This window comes from Castor canadensis, chromosome 3 (genome assembly GCF_047511655.1).
Source record: "Castor canadensis chromosome 3, mCasCan1.hap1v2, whole genome shotgun sequence".
Taxonomy (NCBI): domain Eukaryota; kingdom Metazoa; phylum Chordata; class Mammalia; order Rodentia; family Castoridae; genus Castor; species Castor canadensis.
The window spans coordinates 72,082,723-72,107,439 of record NC_133388.1 but is presented as its reverse complement, the minus strand read 5'-3'; the positions used below and the strand labels follow the sequence as shown (position 1 = coordinate 72,107,439).

Here is a 24,717-nt window from a genome sequence, read left to right as displayed (position 1 = left end):
TTCTTTTTTTACCCCCTCTGCCTTCGCACACCATCTCTCTCTTCCATGAGTATAAGTTCTCAAGGAGCCCAACTTGGGCTTGGCAACGCTCGCGCTGCATGGTGTGCAGAAGACGAGCAAAGAGGGGTCCGAGCTGGGAGCCAGGCTCGGCGCCCCCATTCCTTCACCCGCGGGCTGGAGTCCAGGTTGATGGAAGCCGCGGGAGGCGGGAGCTTGCCTGGATGCTGGTTATTTCTCTAGAGAAAGGCGGGGAGGAGAGGAGGACAGAGCGCGCCTCATCTTGCACTTTGGGTCGGAAGTGCGCGGTGTGTGTGTGTGTGTGTGTGTGTGTGTGTGTGTGTGTGTGTGTTGAGAGGGGCGGGAAAGAAACGCACCCTCCTTTGCACCGGCCAAGTCCTAGCCAAGCCTCCCGGTGCATCCTTCCTCTGCCACCCCCTCCCCTTCTCCCCTCAGCTGGGCTCGCGCGGCGCAGCCGGAGCAGCCAGTGAGAGCAACATCCTGGAAAGAGGGGGGAGCACTACTGCCCCCCAAAAGGGAAAAAGGCCCCACCCTGACACGTTTTGCTGTTTGCAAGTCCCTCGCACCCCCCCGCCGCACCTCCTCCTCGCGCTCTCGCCCCCCCTCCCCAGCCCGCTGCGCGCACATCAAAGCGCCTCTCCGCCGCGCACTGTGGCCGCGGCTCACTAATGGGATTGCAGGCTGGTGCCTGGCTCCGCTGCTGCCGCCACCGCTGCTCGCGCTGCTGCTGCCGCCGCCCGAGCCCGAGCCCGAGCCCGAGCCCCCGCCAGCCCGAGCCCAGAGCCGCCGCACCCGGGGGCCGAAACCGCGGCGATGATCCGAATCTTTCCGGATTTCAGCGTGCAGGTGACGGCTGCGGCGGCCGGCGGGGCGGCCGCTGGGGTGCCGGCCGGTGCGGGTATGGGGAGGGCCGGCGCCGCGGCCAACGGCACCCCACAGAACGTCCAGGGCATCACCTCCTACCAGCAGCGGTGAGTAGTCCCGCCTGAGCTGGGATAGCGCCCCCGCCCCGGGTGCTAGGGTGGGACTCACTTTGCTCTTGTTTTGTGCCTTGCAACACACATGCACATCACCAGGGCTCACTTTGCATGTCCCTAGTATTCTAGATGAGAAGGGGGGGTGTAATTCACGATCCGGATTGAGAAGCACTTCAGTGCACCGGCGAAGTGAAATCATCCTTTGCCCTCTGCCCGGCTCCAAATTCAGAGCCTCAGCCCGGAGTAGCGGAAGAGTTGCAGGGAAGTCTGAGAACGCCGCACTAGGTGCTTTTGCAAAGTTTGGGATTCCTGTCCCCTTCCAGCAGATTTTTTTTCAATTCCTCTGCTGGGTGCGGAGCAGCGCTGACGGACAGCCAGGGGGGGCAAATGATCACCGGAGGCTGATTGATCATTTGTTTCCAAACAGAATAGAAACGATTTTCCTGTGTAGCGGTAGACGTGGAATTCTACATAATAGTGTTATCATCTCACCTGTTACTATAGGGAAATGCAACATGAAATCCGAGTCTCTTAGGCTCTGTTAAGTATTCATCTTAAACGCATTATAATGCAAATGGGTAAGATTCAGATAGAAGTTAGGAAGCAAATTTTACAAAGTTAGATTAGATGGTGTGGAGGAAGTTTTAAAGTATTATTTGTTTGCATTTCCCCAAACGTATTTGCAGGTTTTTTTTAATAGTTGTGGCATTATAATAGCAAAATTCTTTGATTCAATTAAGAAAGAAATATACCATCACGAACATCGGTAGAACCCTAAAGTTTTTCCTTAAGGACAACTTTCAGTGTTCCAAGATTTTACTGAAAATGGAATCCACAAAAATGCGCTGAGAAAAACTAACAATGTAATAAGAAGGGTAAACTCCCATTTGTGGGGCTCAATTTTATGGTAGATAGAAGAAAAAGAGCACATGAAAGTGTGAAATTAAATATTTGTGTTTCCCAGATTGCACACGATTAAACCTGAGAGATTTGCCAATGGCATTTAACTTAAAAATATACACAATGCATAATTCAAGTAACAGTTCCTATTTTTACCTTGTGTTTGAAACTTCATTGATTTGAGAACCTTTGATTTGGACCAACAGTATTTAAACTGAAAAGGTTAAGATAATCTATCATTGCCACATTTCGAGCCTTCCAACCAATGGCCCAGTGACCAGAGCAGATTTTTGCATAACATATTGAGTGTTTTTTCAAGTTCATGCCCAGTATTGCAAATATTCTGTAGAAGACTTCATTATATGCTCTGCTTATTGTCGGAAGTTCAAAAAGGAATCTTGAAAATAATTCAAAGAGGGGGCTATTCCTTGTCAAAGATTTTTCACTTAAATTATTTTAGTCTTGTTTTACTTCAGTGATTATAAGAACCTTTAATACAAAAGATCTGGGAATCTTTCAAACATAAAGGACTAGAAAAGAATTAGATTTTTCCTGTTCATGGTTCAGGTGTGTTTTGTCATTTATAAAACATTTAAATGACAATAGAATCTGATGGTCACTTTCACTAGGAAGTGCAAGCATTAGTCACAATAGGTTGGTCTGTGAAGTAGGGAGTCAAGGGTCAGAAATGTCAGATGGCTTTTGCATGATGTCAGGGACCTCTGGGGAACTTGAGCTGACCTATAAAATATACACTGGGCATAGGGGGCGGTCATGAATTTTCAGCCTTTAGCTTTGCTCTCTGAGTGTTGGTGTTGTCCTTCACAAAAAGATGATCTTGGGGCCCATTTTCCCTCAAGTCAGGATCAAGTTCTTAGAGTTTCTGCTACTTCCACACTGAAAGCTTTCCAACTTCATCTTAATTTGGGCTACTTGTCAAACCTCTGAATACCTGAGCTGCAGTTCTAAAGAGGAAGCCTTTGAAAATAGTCAGCTCTAAACTTTAGCCTTTGGGATATATTATTCCCTCCTTCAATTTTTATGTTCTCTTATATTTACAGAAGGGAAGACCAGAACTGTGAAAAACGTAGCCTTCTTTGGTTTTGCTAATCAGATATGATGACACCTGTTACTGTCTTTAATTTTATTTAATTTGGGGGCAGAAGAGTGAGTCACGTGGGTGGGGCAGGTAGATTATTTGGCAGGTGCTTGAGGTAAGGTTTGAGTTAAGTCCCCTGTCCTCTGGCCCTTCCTCAGGATTGTGAGCCACCAACATGTCCAGGTCTCTGGAGCACAGACTTAAGTTTCTACCACGATGAGACTTGATATGTGTTTTAAAGTGACACATCACTTTACCAAAAAGAAATATATATATATATATTTTAATGTACTTCTGGGGAGTCTGATGGAGTGACAGGAATGTATGTGTGTGTGTGTGTGTGTTTGTGTTGGAGGGGCCAGGCAGAGTGGACTGTACAAGTGTCTCCCATTTGTCATTTTAGGGTAGGAATACCCTAGACTGGCTGTTCTGGGACTAGAACTTTCCAGTGGCAAGTTTCCCTTTCTCTACTAGCTGGTGTCTGCCTAGCAGGCAACCCTTCATTCCAGTTCATTTCTCAATCATTCTAATTTTCTCCTACCTGTAGAGTATACTCCAAAGAGAACTCAAACACCATCGTGCAGATTAAACGCCTCTGCACGAGAAACTCTTAAGACATTCAGTAGAACTTTCCAAGTCCTAGCCCTACTTTACTGGAATGGTAGGACCTAAGGGGACCCCTTCTCAGGTCTTTTTTACCCCCCGAAGTTCAAAGCAAATGCAAAGCTTCACACAAGACTGATGTTTTCCATCAGGCTCTTTCATTTATTCTACGTGGAAATGCATTGAGAGTCCTCCTTCTTGTCTGGTTGAATCATGACTGACCCAAGCCTCTGCGTAAAAAAGCTGCTCTCCTGCTGCAGAGTGACTTAATGGAGGAAACGCTCTGCCCATGGTCTAAAGCAGGTAATAGGATTCCAGCACTGGCCCTGCACTGAGTCACCCTTTCTCTAGGCCTTGCTGAGGCTGTAAAATGGGAAGGCGCCTGGGCTAGATTCCAGAGGCCAGCAATCCAGTTCCAGATACCAGGACCTGGGTCACGAGAGGCGTTTGTCTCTAACTGCGTATTAATGCGTGGGAATTCACCTGTGGGCTCTGGGGTCCGCATATTTGTACCTGTGTGAATAATGCAGAGCAGATCTCCCGCTTTGAGGACAAGGCTTAGAACGCCAGAGTCACAAGGTGCCTGAACTGCAGCTGAGTCTGCCCACAGGGCTATCAGAGACCGCTGGCTTGAGCCAGCGCAAGTCCCCTCACCCGCGTTTATTCCCGCTGTCCCCAAAGGCGCGCCCAGGACTGTGCCCTGCCCCAGCTCACTCTAGCGGCCTCCCAGTTCCTCTCTTTCTTTCCTCCTGGCTGCGATACTCCAGAGAAGGGAAGTGTTTGAAACTGCAACTGAGTGGCGTTGTTGCGCCGGCAGCCGAGCTTCCCAGTCCCCCAACGAAAGAGAGAGAGAGAGAGAGAGAGAGAGAGAGAGAGAGAGAGAGAGAGAGAGAGAGAGAGAGAGAGGAGAGAGAGAGGAGAGAGGGGAGAGGAGAGAGAGAGAGAGAGAGAGAGAGAGAGAGAGAGAGAGAGAGAGAGAGAGAGAGAGAAGGGAGAGAGGAGAGAGAGAGAGAAACAGAGAAGAGAAACAGACGTGTTTGTGTGTGTGTGTGTGTCTGCATGTTAGAGCGCTCGGGAGCAAAGCAGCTGGAAAATGCCCAGAAATACTTTCACAGCGGTCAAGCTGGGAACCCCCTCTTTGCCCTCCCTTTCCCCGTCCCTCTCGGCCTAGGCCCCGGCCCCCCCCCCCGGAACTCTCCCCCGCGTCGGTAGGGTGTGTGCCACACCTGCCACCAAGCCAGCTCCGGGTGGCGGTGGTGGGGGCGACTGGGGGTGTGTGTGGCGGCGCGCTAGGGTGAGAACTCGGGAGGCGGCGGGAACCTGGGCCGGGCCGCCCGCGGGACCGCGCGGCCGCCTCCCCCCCCCACCCCCGCCGCCGCCGCCTCCCCCTCCTCCTCCGCCGCCTCCGCCGGTCGCCGTCTCCGCGCTGGGCATGTCTCGGGAGCCGGAGCGGCCCGGGCCGCGGGCGCTCTGCGGCGCATGGACGGCGACGGCGCCGGGCGAGCAGGGGGAGGAGAAGGCGCAGGCGGTGGAGGCGGCGGAGACCTGCGGCGGGGAGCAGCGGTGGCGCGAGGGGACGGCCGGCGGCCGGCCAGGCTCCGGCCCCACTACTTTTCCGTAGCCTCCCAGCCTCAGCAGCAACGGCCACCGCCACCGCCGCCACGGCCACGGCCGCCGGGCAGCCGCTGAGCGCCGCGCACGCCCGCACTCACTCCCGCCACCCCACGCACACGCACACTCCCCCCCCCGCCCTCCCCACGCCCCCCACCCCGGGAGGGGGGAGCGAGGCAAAAAGTAAGAGAGGAAAAAAAATAGCAGGAAGATGGCGCCCACCAAGCCCAGCTTTCAGCAGGATCCTTCCAGGCGAGAACGGTAACACTTTTCTGTTTATTGAACCTGCCGCCGGGGCCGCTGGCTCCCGCCGCCGCCGCCGCCGCCTCCGCCGCCGGGGTGGCGCGGCCCGCTCCGCTCCGCACCGCAGCCCGCCTCCTGGGCCGCGAGCCCGCGGGGACCCGTCTGCGGCTCGTGGCGAGGCGCTCGCCGCGGGCTCCGCGCGCATGGGCGGCCGGCGGCGCTGCGGCAGCGAGCGGGCTCTGGCGGCGTCAGGCTCTCGGAGCAGTCGCACCTCCTCGGCTCGGCGAATAGAGTGACTCGCTGACGAAAAAAAAAAAAAAAAAGAAAAGAAAGAAATAAAAAAAGAAAGCCAAAGAAAACAGATAAACAAAAAGAGAGGAGAGAGAAGGCGCTGCTGCGTGCCGGGGAGCAGCGGCGAGGGTGGGGGCCGGGGATCCCCGGGGCCGCCGCAGGTCCCCTGGCAGCTGCTCTCTAGGAAGGGAGTGAGGCTGGGGAGGGGGAGGGAAGGCGGGCGGGCGGGGGAGGGGGAGGCGGCCGGGGGCGGGGAGCCGAGCTCGCGCCAGGCCCGGAATGTGTCGCCGAGAGGCCGTCTCCGCGCGGAGCTGCTAGGCCGGGCCGAGCGAGCGAGCGCAGCGAGGCGCGCCACCTCCCCGCCGCCCCGGGCTGCGCCCCCAGCCCCGGCAACTTGTGGGTCCCCCGGCTGGCTCTGCGCTCCGCTCTCATCCCTCTCTCCTCTCACACAACGCCCCCCCTCCTTCCCCAGGAGAAAGAAGAATAAAGCCCAAACCCCTTAAATCCAAATAAGCACACCAACGGCGAGATCCAAAATGTGTCAGCCCTGGGAGCAGCTCTGCCCCGTTAGTTCTGTTTGGGGATCTGTGTTTTAAAAAGTTCCTGGTGAGAATTGCGTATCCAGGCAAGGGGCTCAGTGGAGCATGTCCGTTTGAAGTTAGTTAAACTAGTCGAGCCAAAGGGAAAGGGAGTTTGTGTTCAAAATCTCCCTAACGGTCCTACGTGAACAGCGTTGTTAGATTTCCTAGTAACTAAGCACCCCGCCTCCCCACCCCCGCCCCCAACGTGGTTTTCCCTCCTGCTGTCCACCTAGCCTACTGTGTTTGGAATCCTTTCTGCTGTTAATTGACAGCGTTAATGACATTAATTGCATATAGCATATCGGTTTGAGCAAAGTGAATATCTCTGTCTCCGAAGAGGAAAGGCTCAGTAGGAAGTATGAAATGTTACCCATTGATTTATGAGGAAAACAAATAGTCAGAGATATGCACCCCCCCAAGCAGTTTATTTTAGGAGAACTTGAAAAGAAGCTCAGTTGCAAGATTTTATTATTACATGGGCAGTTTTGTTTTTTGATACAATTTACATCAAGAGAAGATCGGGGCGTACTCAGACATCTATTCATTAAAAAAACCCATTGTACTGTTGCTTGTACCCTTCATATAATAGGAATGGCAGAATTATCAGGATTAAGGAAATACTTTTTTAAGTAGACACACAATTGACAAACTCTAAACTCTCTATATAATTGTTTAAAAGTCATATATCAGAGAGTAAATCGTACACAATTCCGTTTTTGAAGATGTTAAATGCTATGTGTATTTAACTATTACTCCCAAACTAGAAAGTCTGGCATCTCAAGATAGCTAAAAAGGAACACTTAGTGTTAGTGTTTCGTGAGGAATTTACATATTAAATATTTTACTCTTGTAGATAGAAAATTTTATTTTTTAGGGCTTTGTGGATGGCTTTTTACTTTTATCTAACATGGTGGTGAATACTTTCTTGAAGTCAGAAGTTTATGATTGATTTCCACCTCCCTCACTTACTCCCTCCCTGCCTGCCTGCCTTCTTTCCATGCTCCTCTTCCAGTTCTACTAGTACTAAATGTATTTAATGGGATGGCCCTAGTAATCTCTCTAGCAGAGGCCTATTTGTGTGCCATTTTGGGAATTTCTCTGAGATAGGAATCTTGAAGATAGAATTAATTTCTAGGGGAAACTTCATAGCCTGTGCATGAGTGCGTTCTTTATCACCTGTCTCCATTTGGCATTCGAAGAAGGTAAATCAAAGTGTGCGATTTGTTATTCTGCTCCACTTGAGAGCTGAACTAAATAACACTTGGTCTGAAATTCTGATTGAAGTTGTAGGAGGATATACTGTATTTAATTTAATGCCCTTTAATAGCATCTTCTTGTTCAGCTTGGATGCTGTCATTTTAAAGGTTGGATCTGAGAAAGTTTAACCTATAGGGAGAGGGAGGAGTAATGACTGGATAGGGGACAGAAGGAGCATTGTAGAGGAAGGAAGGAAGGAGTTATAAACTGTTTCAAACTAATAACCACAAACTTGGCCCATTATCCAAACAGTTGTTTTATGCCCCAAGGGTTCACTTTGTTACCAGGGTTTTAAATGCTCTTAACACTTTAAGTGTAAACATTACATGTGTAAGTTGATTTGGTTTTGTAATGAGAAATGGGAAGTCAGATGGCTTGTTTAGGAGGGGGTTGTTTTTCAGAGTTACTTGCTTCCATCCTTTGCACTTTCTGCCTAGGAGTTGCTGGTCCATACTATTATTCTCTGTGGGCACAGTTGACAAAGATGTTTATGAATGGTGATTTTTTTTTTTGTGAGCATGTTTGAGTTGTATTGTCCCATTTATTTAAAAAGATGGTTTCCAAATTATTGATTTGGCAAAGGTGTTTATGGACACTTTACTAGTTGACTGCTTTTTCAAATACACCCAAAATCAAAACTTAGAAAAATACATTTTTTGTATTTTTCTGTTTAATTATGAAGTGTCTGGCCTGTATATAATAAGACAGTACAAAAATAACTTCCTTACAGTAACATTTACAAAGCAGAGAAGCTTTTCCTTGAGAATGTCTTTGGTTACAAATTTGACTTTATTTGAATTATACATACAAAAGTGTTTCTTTAGAGCCTGAAAGAACAACTTGAAAACCTTGTGTATGTAAACTTGTTTGATTTTCTTTAAACTCCAATAGGCTGCAAATTATATAGCACTGCCACAGAGCTATTCCACTATGTGGATGTATAACCAAGAAAATTAGAGAGAACTGTCAAGCATGTGATGTGCCCATGCTGGTTTGCAAAGTGTACTCCAGTAGCACAGGGCTTTGCCTTAAAAAGTAAAGGTGGTGGTGGAGACTTTTGGGGAGATGTTTCTACAGTGTGAGCTTCAGCAGTGATAAATGATATGCGTTGTCTAACACTTGCTTATATATATAAATAGCTCCACGAGATTGCTTAAATGATAATCGAAAATATGAAATAGGATGGCCTTCATATCACAAGGCCAAGGGTCTACAAATGGAAAAACTGAAATAATGAAATATTTCCAAGGCAACAGACTGTCAACAAGAACTGTAATGCATGGGCATATCATAGATCCACCAGAGGATATTAGATCGCATAGCTCCAGAGTCAGGAGTTATAATGACCTTTATTACGTAGGACCCACTGCATTACAGCATTTTACAGATTGCCGGGTCCTAATTTATGAGCTGAGTGACATATAGCTACTCCAGGTGTACAATAGGCCATTCACTAGATTTCATTTTGTACAATGAGCAAGTGGAATTTGCCATTATTTGGGGCTTTTTTTTTTTTTCTTAAAGTTGCATAAGGTATTTTTAGCATCTAGTGGTATTTTATGAGTCAGCTTTTGGTCCCTGTGTGTGTGTGTGTGTGTGTGTGTGTGTGTGTGTGTGTGTATGTGTGTGTATGCACACTTATTTTTGACTAAAGGTTATGTGTAATTAATATCACTCTTAGAAATGAATCAGTAAGAATTACATTGCCCTTTAATATAATCCACAAATTAAATATGAGTTTTGATCTTTTCCTGCAGTTCTTCTCTACAAAGTGATTTTATGGGAGTGCTGGAATTTCTAATGTCCCATTCAGCTCCTTTTCTCTGCCGTACACCTTAGTCTGAGATCTACTGGCATGTTTCAGATTTCATCTGTTTGAAGCAGGATCTGTTGTCCAGCAACCCCTGCTCTGTGGTGGGGATTCCTGTGAGAAGAGACAGATGTGCAGGTGCTTCTGTGAAATAACACTTCCAGGCTAGGAGTTAGAAGTCAGCTTTGACTTCATTACTTTTAAGCTGTGGGGAAATATATATATTAGAGGTATATATTAGAGGTATATATGTGTGTATATATATATATATACACATAATATATATATTAGAGGGATAATATATATATTACATATATTATATATTGTATGTTGGGATATGCATGGGGGTATATCACAAAAGTTTCCAAATCACTCCTACTGATGTTTTCCCTTCTAAACTTCCTCAGGTGCTTCACTACTAATAATGACCCCAAAGTAAATGTTAATCTGGCTTTGCTTTTCTGTCATTGCTGTGATTTTTTTTAATGCAGAATGCTGATCAATTTAAAGAAAATTATGCACGTAGCAACCCCCATGCTATGATTACATGTCTGCCTTTTCTCTTTTTTGAGCAGTGCTATGATTTGAACTCAGGGCCTTGTGCTTGCTAGGCAGGTGCTCTACCACTAGAGCCCTGCCATTAGCCCACATGTCCACTTTTTCTACATTGTAGTATTTAATAATTTTAATTGATTTTTTTCAAGAAGTTCCCTATTGCAATTTGTTTAAAATGTAACCTTCAGTGTTTTCTAGACATGTCTAATTGCTTAGGATACATAAAGCTGAAACTGAATGAAGAAATTTTATAGGAATTTTTTAATTGACTAAATATTATTTTTTAACTTTTAAGTGCTTACCATTGTTGCATATACTGGAATGTTTAAATCTATGATTAGAACTTCTGAATTTAATGGGAAAATTCACTTGTTTGCATTTAATGATGTTAGTATTTTCACAGTAAATAGTGCCTTCCCCCCCCGCCCCCATCATTGGGTAGTGTAATAACCCAACTGTAACTGAATGGTATTTTTACTGTGTTGGGCCTCATTAGTGTGAATAGGATGTTTGCACTATTAAGTTTCATAGAACCTTACATAGTTAGAATAATTTGTAGTAATATTAGTAATACTACAGTACATAAACAGGATATGGTTTAGTAAGAATAAAGTGACTGCTTACTGTATCTTAAATGACTGGGCAGTGACAGGTTGAAGACTTGAACTTGTCTATATACATTTGTAAAGCATAATGTTTTGGTGAATTAATTGGAAAACTTGTACTCTTGTATAAAAATCATGTGAAGCAAAATGAAAATCCCATGTTATCATGGCTCACAGTGCTCCTGATCCTAGACTGCAATTATTGATTGGTTTTCTTATTCAGCTTTATTTATTGAACCTCTACCATGGGCCAAAGAGACTTGTGCCAGGGATAGTACTAAATAATATACTCTGTAAGAGAAGTTTTTTGGTTTTAGAATTGCCCTTATATTGCTCATACAAAGTATTATAGAGAGCCAGGAAACACCTTTTTCTAAGAGAAAGTAGTGCAGAATTCATAGAGATACAACACTAACTCACCCTCTCTCTGATTATGTTAGCTGAGTGCTCTGGGAAAACAGGCATCCAGCTTGTAAAATATTGTAATTAATGCCTAGAATATGATTAAAAGTCCTTGGAGGAAAGAAAAAAGATGCTATATAAGTAAAATTATGGAACATTTTAAAAAGATATTTTGATAGAATTAACAAATAAGTTGCATAGAGTAATAATGAGCATTCATTGGACAGTACCTTCATTTAACACTTCATGGCCATTTTCTCCTTAGCATCCCCATCACCCTAGGAAAGAAGTGTTAACAGCCCTATCTGTGGATGAGAACGTGAAGGCTTAGTATTCCCAAGGAAGGCAGTGGAGTTAGAGATTGAATTTGGTTTGTCTCTCATGCAGCCTTGGGCAGTGTGGCCTCTGTACAAATTTCACACCAGTACCAGTGTGGAGGGGCCTGCAGTTTTGAACCTTCCAAAGCCAGAGATTTCTGAGCCAATGTGAGAGAATTCCAATGGTAGGAAAAATGGTTATGCTGTGGCTAGTGAGCTAGCTGTATTTCCTCTATTTGCTCCCTCATCAGATCTTTGGAGAACTTCAGAAACACAGTGTTTGTAAAGTTAGAGGAAGATAAAGTATTCCCCCCACCTTCTAACATCCCCACTCCTTTTTTAGGCAGGCTTCACAGCAGCACATGCATTTGGACATTTTGGGGTGATGGTTTCAGAGAAATCAGTTTGCTGCAGACAGATACCTCATGGGGCACAGCACACTCAGCATTCAAGGTTCCTTGCCTCTCTTTGTGCCTCAGTTTGTCAGAAGAGGACAGTGTACCCTTTTTTTTTTTTTGGTAACAGTTTTGCCAATGAATTGGTAGAAATAGCCTCCCAGGGATTTTTGACTAACATGCTTCGGTGCCTAACTGTATTTCCAGGTATTGTCTTTTGAAATATACAAGGACTTGTACAAATTGGCCTCCTGCCAAATTATCAGGCATTATAATAACAACAAGCATTTATATAGCACTGTATGCTAATAAACAGGTGCTGGTCTAAGGGCTTTACATATACTAACTCATTTAATTAAAAACATAACATGTTAAAATGAGCCACAGTAAGTACACAAAACAGTAAGTTATTATTTAGTCCTTCATTCCATATACACCAAGAGGCATCTTCAAGAAGAGATGTCTTCTGTAACATTTTTGTTTCTCTCTGCCAAGAACCAAAAAGGGTTGGTCTGATATGTAACAATTCTTTGATAAAAGCTGTACTTTAGGAAACTTTGTAACATCTGACTTCCTTGCTGTTTTGAGGCAGAATGTGTTCTAGATCTGTAGTAGTAGGCAAGCATGCCACATTTATCTTTGCAAGTTTAGATGTAATACTGTCAAGTAAATAGCATCTTTAAAAAAAATAGAATCTGTAGTAGAAATTTCAGGAATCTAAAAGACTAGATAAGCAGGACCTGGATATTTGTGGTTGAAAAAGGTGAGTAATTTGCTTATGTATCTTAATTAAATATTCACTTCACATTCAGCAAATTTCTTGTTTATATAAAAAATGTCTGATAACATGTTAGCAAGAACTCATTCACAGAAACATTTTACTAAAATACTGAAAAAGTGAAAGCCAATAGGTAGTAGAGCTACAAAATTTAAAGCAGCAGTCAGATCATTTTAAAAGAAATTACAACTGATTACAGTATTTTATTGCTATCATATTGATGCAGAATTAAAGAAATCTGACAAGGGTACCTAGTATAAAACATTAAAACTTAACAAATCTTTGTGTCACATATTTTGAAATGGAGTACCACATGGCATTTTAAGACCACTTTATGGATTGACAGGCCATTTCAGTCATATCTCACTACAATCTGATAGGCTATGTTTTTTTTTTTTTTTTACATGTGTATGGTTTGTGAAAAGATAATAAAAAGGTTTTATTATAAAGAAAAAAATATTGGATTAAGGGTCATCTGTATGTGATTATAGCTGCAATTAACACATTCTTCCCCCAATCGTTGAGTTTTCCTTTCTGCTTAACATTACAGAAGGGAATGCTATTTCTGAACTTCATTCAGAAGCACTTTACTCAGAGAAACTGAAGTATTTTGGTGGGGACAAGTGAAGATATTGATACTGTTTGCAGAACCTCTCTCTCTGGTTCTAGAAAATGGAAATACTTTGGTAGTTAATATGTATTGCACTGATTGAAAGTCAATTTTTCCTACACCAATAATTTATTCCTCAAACTCTACTTCTGAAAGGTATGTCTTCTATTTATATATGAATATCTTCATTTTTCAAGATTTTTGTATATGGTATACAGTTTATATATAAGCCACACACATACAAGTGCTGTTTATAACATAAATTACACATAAAATATATACCAGATATGCCATGTTTCTCTATGTCTATCTAAGATGCAAAAATATTACAAAGATATTGTGAATGAGTTATAAATGTCTTACTTCAGATCGAGTTAAATTTACATATATGTAGTGGATTGGTGACTTTTTTGTTTTCCTAATGCTGTAAGGAAAAGTAGGCTCATCATTTTTTTGCACATTTTTATTGTTCTGTGTAAATGTAATTTGTTAATCCTGTGAAATTTGTCATAGATAAATTTGCTTGGATTATCTTGTCACCACCGTATCTGCATTCTTTTGTTCATTGCTTATTCATAATTTAACAGTCTGGCAGTGAGCCTTTTTGGGATGCTCACAAAAGATATATGACCTCTACCAGCTGCTACTATAACCTGCAGAATGCACAGCAAGACATTAGAAACGTGAGGATTCCTCTACTGATTAAAGTGCTCTTCATTTAAACAGTCTGTTCATAAGAATCTCAGGAATCTCTTGCTACCAGCAGTTTTGATTTTTTTTCTTCCTAACAAAATTAGTTCTAACAATTGAATCTTCATTTGATATGAATTTTTCAGATTCTCCAAAGGAAGTTAATTCCTTGAGTGCTGTTCATTCTTTTATAACTAAATACTTATTTTTTTTTAATTTGGGGAGTGTCAAAGTTGTCCAAAAATGGTTTTATCACACAAAAAAGAATAGCTAATAGAATAGATACATCACATTCTGATCTTTGAAGAAATGGTTAGTTTAATCCTGTTTGAATCCAAGCACTTTACAGTTTATACTCTAAATACCCCATATTATGTAGTAAATGGCAGGCATTAAAAATGTTACTTGAAGTGTAACCACATCTTTAGGTTTTTGTTATTCTGAATTAGTTTAGCATATGAATCTCTTTCTCTCTCTCTCTGTCTCATCAGCAGATCAGTTTATGAAGGAATGGTTCATTTTTGCCTCTTCTGTGCAGGCATATGATTATGGTCCACAATAATTCATTGCTAATCCATGCAGTATGGTTCATCTCCATCAACTGCTCTGTGATTAGAGCCTCAGGCCTGCTGCCTCACTTTCTGCCCTAATTTTCTTTAACTGCAACCCTTGTTTTAATATAGTTCTGTAGTCACCACTTCTTACCAGCTCCTCTCCATTCCTCATATATCGATTGCAGTAGATTAATATTTATTTGAAGCTATTTTTCAGACTTTTTGAAAAATGCATTCATTTTTTACTGTGAATCTTCATCTAAACAGAGAGGAGAAGGAAAATGTGGGGCTCAGGTATGTAACTCTTTCTCAGAGAGTGAAACTATCACTCTTTCCATCTAGATTCTCTGCCATGGGCAAGGGTTTTTCTTTCTTGCATGCAACCAGGAAGTTTAGTTTCCTTGAAAAAAAAATGTACACAGATTAAACTGCACTGCTAACAGTTTAATTCTGTAACAGTTCCAGAATGGCTTTCTACACTCTCACAGTGCATGCTCCTACTGCAATCACATAACATACATTGATCATCTTGCACTGCATATTTCCAGACAGGGACACAAAGCTATCCTTTTCCTGAGCATCAGAATTTGCCAATTTTACCAGAAGGTCATCAAACAGATTTTTAAAAGACTTTGTTTCAGATCTCAGTAGTCCTGTGTTCCTTTTAATAATTACTTTCATCTCATTGTAGCTGTGTGTTTGAAAGTGTAGGTCAATGAGGATGATTGCATTCAGAATTTCATGATCTGTGTAGTGGAACAAATTGAAAGCAAAGCCTGTATCAATCACTGTGAAGGGAGGGTTAATTGTTACCGCTTCTCAAGCCTCTGGACAGATAAACCAGTAATGAAATACTTATTGCTCTGATATGTGAATGCTAAGGGATGAAACAATGGATACAGAAGCAGTCTTCAGTGATAACCGAAAGGCAAAGAAAAAAATAAACTGGATGGAAGTTGGAACTGTGGACTGCCTGAACTCTCTTAAAGTAACATTGTTTTTAGCCTCCTACCCATCTTTTTCTGACAAGTTAGGACAGTATCATATATCAGGTTGCTAATGTGAAATAAGAATATAAATGGAAATCACTCTTTTTGTTCAGTAAAAGAAAGAAAAAGAAAAAGGAAAGAGAAAGAAAAAGTCTAGTCCTATGCTTTATATGAACTCTCTCTATAGTTTTATAAAAATAATGTTTGAGTTCCTACTTAAGATATTCTCTTTGAAAAAACTAGTGGTGCTATGTATGTTAAATATTACATATGCACAAATGGCTTAGATTCCAGAATGTCTTAAAGGATAGGTATCTTTGAAGAGATGTTGTATTTCTTCATCCATTATAGACCAAAGTATAGAGGAAATTGTATAATGTGAAAAGAAACAGTGAAATAAGAATTAGTGTGGCAAGGAAGTCATGAGATTAGAGTAAACACATTTAACCATATCTTCCATATGAACTTAACATTTAAACATCTGTTAGTTATTTATATGTTGAAATATATGCAAAAATATTTAGCCAAATTGAAGTCCTAGGCCCATGACAATCATCTCAACACAGTGGGTAGTTCTGAAAATTAATGAGAATGATAATACTGTAAAGACTGTTCCAGAGTTTGCCCAAATTCATTATCTAAGACTCTTGTTAAGAACATCTCAAAGAATTTTAACCAGGAAAATATATTAAGGTTCAAAAGCATTTTGAAAACCCTGAATTATAAAAGTATAATGGAATTATATATGCAAGAGTTATAGTTAGCAACACAGATAGCAGATGACATTATGAAGGCATATTTTTCCACAACCTATGCTGCTCTTGCATGTAGTTTCATCCATTGAGTTTAATCTTGTGCAGTGTTTTTGTTTCATTTTTAGGGAAAGAAAATTTAGCTCCTTTTAAAAAATAAAATGAGTACCTTCCTATTAAGGTGGGAAGACTCTAATTGTAAATAGGTATGTTTATATTTTAGCATTAATGTCAGATTTGTTAAAACTATTAGCAAAGTAGGCCATTTTTAGCAAAAGAAAGACTTTTCCAGCATCTTTGTATTTTTCTTCAGAATGTGAAGAATTTCCTGAGGGTTGGTTTTGTACTGTATTGATGTGGTTGCATAGTGACTGAAAATTTGGGCACACCCCTCTTTACAATGATGGTATCATCCTCTAGCTGATGTGGTTTGTACATTTGAAATGCTAGCTGAATCAGGAGATTGAAACTGCCAGTAAAATACACTAGGACAGAAGCCAATAGAAAGCCCCCCTAATTCAGAGGTGTAAAAGGGTGTCAGTTGTTGTATACAACAATGACAGACCAAAAGTAAGAGTTCCTTTACTCAGTACTAACTGTATACTTGAGACAGAAGCCATGGTTATTAAGATTGTCAGGATAACATTTTGATTATGAATTTTCACTAGTTCCAGTAGATACTTGGTATCTGCTGGTTCCCAGGAGACCACTGTTGAGGAAAAACTGTGAAGGCTTAGGGTGCATAGAATTCAGTACTTTAAAATTACTCAAATTTACCTGCACTGTACCTCCAGTAGGTCTGAGCATCCATAACTTGAAGCCTCATGGAGTAGTCAAAAAAGTTACTGTTGTATACATTAATACTGCTCACTCAAAACTAGATCTTATTTTAGTCTCTTTATCTCAGATACTGTGGATGCTAGATTCATTTTTCCCATAATGGTGCCCAACTTCTGCTAAAGATGCTTGCCTTTCAACAAATCTAAAATTTTTACTTTATCACTTAAATTAGGAACATTATGTGTTTTTGGTTTGGGAGGATTACCATAACATTACCTTGCTTCTTGGGCCCCCTTTTCTTTTTTGGGAGGCATGTTTTCACAAAATGAAGAACAGGAGACACTTAGCCAATCACACAATGATTGAAACACAGCTGATGCTACGTGGCGCCAACTGAGAGCTTCTGAGCATCATCACATGCGGGCATTTAAAATTGTTGATTTTTAAAAATATATTTCTGAAAGCTCTTGGTCAAAAGTGCATGCAATAAATCTGTGAGTGAGGTGGGTTACTTGGGAACTGAAACAGAAGCACAGGATGGCACAGATCAATGTTAAATCTTCCATTGTCCTTTGAGGACATTGGACTCCACACAGGTTCTTTAAAGTCCATCTCAGTCCCTTCATTTGTACCTCAAATTGCAAATGCTACCAGCAGCAGAAACCTGTGATTACATGTTTTGAATTATTGGGATATAGAACACAAAACAATGAGTTGATGTGTATGGTGGATTTCCTAATGGCATTAACATTTATAAATAGTCCTCTAATTTGTAAAACTGTTAAATAAATTAAAAAATTAGATCAAATATGATGCTTGTCCTCCAGGTTTCAGTCATTAAAATATGACATTTTAGGAATTTTTCTTCTTTGAACACATCCTTGAAAGGAAACTTGTTGGAGAGTGTTCGGAAGACATGGTAATGGATGCAACAAGAGGCATTATGTTATATTTTAAAGTGACATATTATGCACTTGATGTAGCACTAGAGAAAAACACTCAATGCCTTTAGAGATAAATGCATGTGTTGGTTGAATTCAATCACGATGGTAGAACTCTGGAAATATTTGAAAATTAGATGATATACTAAGAAGAAGGAAGTTAACATTGTAATATTTGATAGACAGGCAAGTGCTTAGGGGAATAACTAATCTTTAAAACTTTTGTGTGATTTTAAAACATTCATAAAGAAGTACGTTTCTGTAGTGAAACACTCATTTAAATTACAATCATTATTGACTGGTTTTTAACATTGCTTGTGGGGCTTGGGTATGGCTCAAGTGGTAGAGTACCTACCTAGCAAGTGCAAGGCCCCGAGTTCAAGTTCCAGAACCTCCAACCATTCCCAAACAAACAAAAGAAAACAAAGCAAAAAAAAATGATTTTCAGAAGACCTTTGTTCTACTCCCTTATTTATGAATGGGAATTGGTTCAATATTTTTAGTATAGACAGATTTAAAGATTTGTGAGTAATTACTTAGAGAAGGTTAGTGACTTTACGAACAGATGTATAACTTAACTACTTGTTATTTTCTTGAAAATTTCCAGTTAATACTAACTAGAAACTGCAAGTCTATTCCTATGACATAATAGTCTTGTTTGCTTAATTTTTTCAATAGGTAGATTATCTCTGCATATATTATGTGTAGATTAAGGGTATGTTGACCCTGTACCTATATTATGCTCATCAAAGATAACTGAATACCACTTACAGAATATTTTTTCTCTGAAGAGAAAATTCGTCTGTTCCTTACAAGGTAATTTTCCATTATAAAAACACTCAGGAAAAATTTTAATGTTGTAATATGGAGTATACTTCTGTCACTCTTTTGCTCTTCCAAACTCTATTTTTCAAAGCTAATTTTGTCTTCTTATTGGCAGATTGACTGATTAGAACAATTGCAGTTAGAAGTGAACCTTACTTTCATTTTTTTTTTGTCTTTTTGGTGGCCCTGGAGTTTGAACTCAGGGTCTCACTATTGGTAGGCAGGCACTCTGCCTCTTGATCCACTCTACCACTTTTTTGTGATGGGTTTTTTGAGATAGGCTCTTGAGGACTATTTGCTTGGGCTTCAAACTTTGATCCTCCTGATTTCCTGAATAGCGAGGATTACAGGAGTAAGCCTCAGGTACCTGGCCTTACTTCCATTTTTGAAGAGGGGCTTATACTAAACACATTTTTACACTAATGGAATGTGGAGAACCTTTAATGTGCCCATGCCTCTGTCCCTATCCATTTTCTCCAGGGATACATTAGTCAATACCTTGGCATACCTCATCTGGAAACAATGCCTCATAGTGACATTGTTCTTTGTGTGTGTGTGTGTGTGTGTGTGTGTGTGTGTGTGTGTATGATATAGGGTTTGAACCCACAGCCTTACACTTGCTAGTTAAGCACCCTACCTCTTTAACTGTGCCCCACCCCCAGCCCTTTTTTGCTTTAGTTTTTTTTAAAGATGGGGGTCTCACATGTTTGACTGGAGCTGGCCTTGGACTTAGATCTTCCTGTCTGTGCCTCCCAAGTAGCTGAGGTTCCAGGCCTGAACTGCTCACTGTGCCTGATCAGTCATAGTGACATTGTTATAAATAATCTAATTTTATAATCTTATTGAGTATAAAAGTGAGTAAATATCATGGTTGGGTTAAATACATGTGCTGTATTTATTTTCATTGGTAACTCTTTTTTTGTCTAGTCAAGTGGTAAAAGAATTCTTTTGCCAAATCAAGAAATTTGGAATTGAGTGCTACCTAGTGACACCAAAGTTGGAAGTATCTGCTCACTGCAGATACTTATAGATGGCTACCATGTTCTTTGTATAAAGGGGTGGCATGACAAGTACTTAGATTTGGGTTGTACCAAACCACATTAGATTTCTCAAGATCCAGCCCCTTTCCCCCTTCTGCACTTGTTTTCATTTGCTAAATCATTTTCCAGGGACAGACATCTAGCTTTGTTTTGCTGTAATCATTTACCACAATGTCTGTTTCATGCATGGTCACAAAGACTTTCAGTAGGCCCCAATCAAGTATGGTTTCTCCTGAGTTACAGTCCATCAGGGTTACTATGGTCAGCAGATGAGCCTCAGGGGATATGAGAATTTCCTGAACTGGGCATATGGATACCACCTTTTAAAAGTTACCCCAAGAAGTATATTTTCCCTAAAAATCTGTGTCAAGTTTTATGAGGAATCTGAGATTTTTATCCTACTTGCAAGTTAACAAGTTAGATCTCCACAGTTTAATGGATGCTGAGTCATAATCTGATAAGGACAGTTTCTTACTTACTCACAGGGTTAGTAGCCTGAGAATCAGCATTTAATTCAGTTCTCTGAAATGCATTTCCCACAGAGGGATGTGAAGAGGGCCATATGACCCCTGCTCATGCAGGATGTACTTAAGAGGAGAACCCTGAGCTCAGGGACCTTGAATCTTTTAGGATGGGCAGTAACATATCTTCTCCTTGCTCTGGATGGAGACATCTCTGTTCTCCAAGGTTATTCTCTATACAAACAACCTTAAGTAGGGAGTCTGTAACAAAGGATAGTTAGTATTTTGCCTACAAGGTATGCAGAAATTGAGGATCTAGTAGCCCCATTGTTTAGAGCTTCTTTGAGCTTAATCAAATGCGAAGTCAACTACTAGGAAAGAAATGACAAAGGTTCCAAATATGTAATCTTGCCCAAATTGCTTAAGCATGAGTCATGACATGCAGAACATTAGGTGGACATAGGCTTAGCTGATTCAGCAGGCCTCACAGTGTTAATATGTCAATGTTTCCAGGACATTTTTTTTTTTTACCATAGTACATGTTTATATTATAAGGATATTCTCTTCCTGGTTCATCCATAAACTTTGGCTTATTGAAAGTTCATTTCGTGTTTTTATATCACATCGTTTAAATTCCTTCATAACCCAGTGAAAGTTGTCAATAGTGCCACTTTAGACGAGGTCACAGCTAGTTAGTATTTAAACCAAGGCTGAAGCCTCTGTCTGTATTGATGAGGATGATATCCTTTTACTCTACTAGTTTCTTTCTGACTTCAGAGTAATTTTTTCCTTCCTTCATTATCTAGCATCTTCTCCATTTTTCTGCAGTACTTTTCTGCATCATACTGTTTTTCTCTTCCCCGTGCCCTGCTGCTCACCCCTTTGTGGGACCAGCTGATGTATGTTTGCCAATGTCTCCTTTGGTATGTTTTCCTTTAATGCCTGTCATAAGTTTACAGGACTTGTTCCTGGAACAGAGTTAGCGAATGATGGAATGAATCAATTCCATTGCCCATTTTAAAGTTTATATTCTTCCCAGGAATAATCCATATCTGTTAAAAATGCATAACTACCTTTGGCAAACCCCATTATTTCAGAAATAAAAAATAAATTAACACAGAAAAAAAGGATTTGGGAACTACAGATCTTTTATCAATACTTAGTAATTCTTAGTGTATTGAGGGTTTCAGAGCTGAACTATTTACATTGTCTGTTGTGAATTCCCTGAAGATTATACCTTGTAACTCTTTAGACAGTGGTTTTAGGTTCAAGATGTGTCTTTCTATTAAGTGAGGATTCGAGAAAATCAATTAGAACCAAATATATCATTGATAGGTTTTTTTCTTCTAAATAGATGAATTCTGAAACAATGAACTACTATATTTCCAATTAGGATCATATTAAACTCATTTTACAGTCAATTATAATTCCATAAAATTTGAATTCCATTAATTTTATATTTCACAAAACTGTACCTATAATAATTTAAGTTGATTAGACCAAAATTGAAAAATTTAATCATGTAAAAGAGAACAGGTTGCAAAGAAAACTGACATGCTTCTGGGGAATCTCTCCTTTGGGGGCACATACAGTTAGCTATCACATGGCTTTGTCTGTACCTATGACAAAAAGCCTGGTACAGAAAAATGTAAGAGTTCACTGAATAACCATGATAAATTTGGCTCTTCACCAAGCTTGGTTAGTAGTGGTGATTATTGTTACTTTAATATAAATCAGTAGCAGATAGTACCTTGATAAACTTGAACTTAATATATAAAAAGAAATGAAGTAATAACTCCAGAGAAAGACTGGATCAGTAGCTCAAAATACTTTTTCCTTTGTCTCTTTACTCTGGACATCACTTATTTTCTCCAAAGTTTATAATCTGTAGATGCTAAATTTTGTCTTCTATGTTTATTAGCTTTATTCAGACATATTAAAATATGTTTTGAGTAATTTTTGAAATAAAATTTAACTAAAAGCTTATGAATAGACATATGAGAAGACACATACAAGTTTTTGCAGCTAAAATTTCAGTTTGACATGTTGAGATATATACCTACATCTATTTGAACCCATACCCAGAAAGTGCCTGCCTATACACATCATGCCAGCATAAACAGAACTCCACCTGTTAACACAGTTAGAAATTCCATTCCAAGGAAAGAGGACTAAGTTCCCAAAACAAATGCAACCTTGAATGGCTTTGTGCTAAGGTTCCTTAGCATGGTGATGGTTTCCCAGATCTACTTGGCCTCCCAACTCCAGATGAGATAAGTCTTCTGCATCTACTATCTGTAATTGTTCTCTCTTTTTTCATTTTCTGTTTATTTTTGGCTTTTTGAGACAGAGTCTCGCTATGTAGCCCAGGTTGGCCTTGAACTCTTGATCCTTTTGCCTCAGTTTCCAGAGTGCTGGGATTATAGGTCTGCACCATTACTCCTGGCTTAATAATATTTTAGTAAGCATTATTTATCACAATTTTAGGTGATAAAGTGTTTATCACATTATCTTAAACTTTTTTTTTTTGTGGTTCTGGGATTTGCTTTAACACTTGAGTCAACCCCTGGCCATTTTTTGCTTTATTTTTCCAGTAGGGTCTCTCATGTTTTTACTCAGGACTGGCCTCAGACTGTGATCCTCCTGATGATCTCTACTTCCTGAGTAGCTGGCATGTGCTAACACACCTGGCACCATCTTATTTTTTTTTTCATTTTTCTTTTATTATTCATATGTGCATACAAGGATTGGTTCATTTCTCCCCACTGCCCTCACCCCCTCCCTTACCACCCACTCCGCCCCCTCCCTCTCCCCCCCCCCAATACCCAGCAGAAACTATTTTGCCCTTATTTCTAATTTTGTTGTAGAGAGAGTATAAGCAATAATAGGAAGGAACAAGAGTTTTTGCTGGTTGAGATAAGGATAGCTATACAGGGCATTGATTCACACTGATTTCCTGTGCGTGGGTGTTACCTTCTAGGTTAATTCTTTTTGATCTAACCTTTCCTCTAGTACCTGTTTCCCTTTTCCTATTGGCCTCAGTTGCTTTAAGGTATCTGCTTTAGTTTCTCTGCGTTAAGGGCAACAAATGCTAGCTAGTTTTTTAGGTGTCTTACCTATCCTCGTCCCTCCCTTGCGTGCTCTCGCTTTTATCATGTGCTCATAGTCCAATCCCCTTGTTGTGTTTGCCTTTGATCTAATGTCCACATATGAAGGAGAACATACGATTTTTGGTTTTTTGAGCCAGGCTAACCTCACTCAGAATGATGTTCTCCAATTCCATCCATTTACCAGCGAATGATAACATTTCGTTCTTCTTCATGGCTGCATAAAATTCCATTGTGTATAGATACCACATTTTCTTAATCCATTCGTCAGTGCTGGGGCATCTTGGCTGTTTCCATAACTTGGCTATTGTGAATAGTGCCGCAATAAACATGGATGTGCAGGTGCCTCTGGAGTAACAGTCTTTTGGGTATATCCCCAAGAGTGGTATTGCTGGATCAAATGGTAGATCGATGTCCAGCTTTTTAAGTAGCCTCCAAATTTTTTTCCAGAGTGGTTGTACTAGTCTACATTCCCACCAACAGTGTAAGAGGGTTCCTTTTTCCCCGCATCCTCGCCAACACCTGTTGTTGGTGGTGTTGCTGATGATGGCTATTCTAACAGGGGTGAGGTGGAATCTTAGCGTGGTTTTAATTTGCATTTCCTTTATTGCTAGAGATGGTGAGCATTTTTTCATGTGTTTTCTGGCCATTTGAATTTCTTCTTTTGAGAAAGTTCTGTTTAGTTCACTTGCCCATTTCTTTATTGGTTCATTAGTTTTGGGAGAATTTAGTTTTTTAAGTTCCCTGTATATTCTGGTTATCAGTCCTTTGTCTGATGTATAGTTGGCAAATATTTTCTCCCACTCTGTGGGTGTTCTCTTCAGTTTAGAGACCATTTCTTTTGATGAACAGAAGCTTTTTAGTTTTATGAGGTCCCATTTATCTATGCTATCTCTTAGTTGCTGTGCTGCTGGGGTTTCATTGAGAAAGTTCTTACCTATACCTACTAACTCCAGAGTATTTCCTACTCTTTCTTGTATCAACTTAAGAGTTTGGGGTTTGATATTAAGATCCTTGATCCATTTTGAGTTAATCTTGGTATAGGGTGATATACATGGATCTAGTTTCAGTTTTTTGCAGACTGCTAACCAGTTTTCCCAGCAGTTTTTGTTGAAGAGGCTGCTATTTCTCCATTGTATATTTTTAGCTCCTTTGTCAAAGACAAGTTGGTTATAGTTGTGTGGCTTCATATCTGGGTCCTCTATTCTGTTCCACTGGTCTTCATGTCTGTTTTTGACCTGGCACCATCTTAAACTTTCTAACCACTTGAATTTAATTTGTAACTCATCTTTGATGAGTTTATATAGTATTGCTTACTATAACAGTTATTTTTTATTCTAGGCTTGTATTTTGCATTTGCCTATTTTCTTAGAAACTTTTAAAGCTGACAAAACTTTTCAGTTTTCTTTAACTGAATCACTTTTGTATCCTTAGGACTGGTGTCTGTGCCTCTTAATTCTGAATTTAGTGGTAGAATCACAGTAAGCATTATAGGCTTACGGAAGTCCTCAATTTTTCAGTTTCAC

The 24,717-nt window shown here is 40.7% G+C and overlaps 1 protein-coding gene across 14 annotated transcripts in view; it reads left to right on the top strand.

The window, feature by feature from the left end:
- Nucleotides 1-236: 236 nt before the first annotated feature.
- Nucleotides 237-24,717, top strand: part of Npas3 (neuronal PAS domain protein 3) — an 869,823-nt gene continuing 845,342 nt past the window's right edge. For 2 of the 14 annotated variants that reach the window (XM_074068172.1, XM_074068168.1), the window contains exon 1: nucleotides 240-989. In XM_074068172.1, coding sequence (XP_073924273.1) covers nucleotides 832-989 — 158 coding nt within the window. In that variant the 5' untranslated portion in view covers nucleotides 240-831. Of the gene's footprint in view, nucleotides 990-5,349; nucleotides 5,470-24,717 lie in introns of those variants that run through there. The other 12 variants (XM_074068177.1, XM_074068173.1, XM_074068176.1 and 9 more) reach the window with 9 other exon arrangements.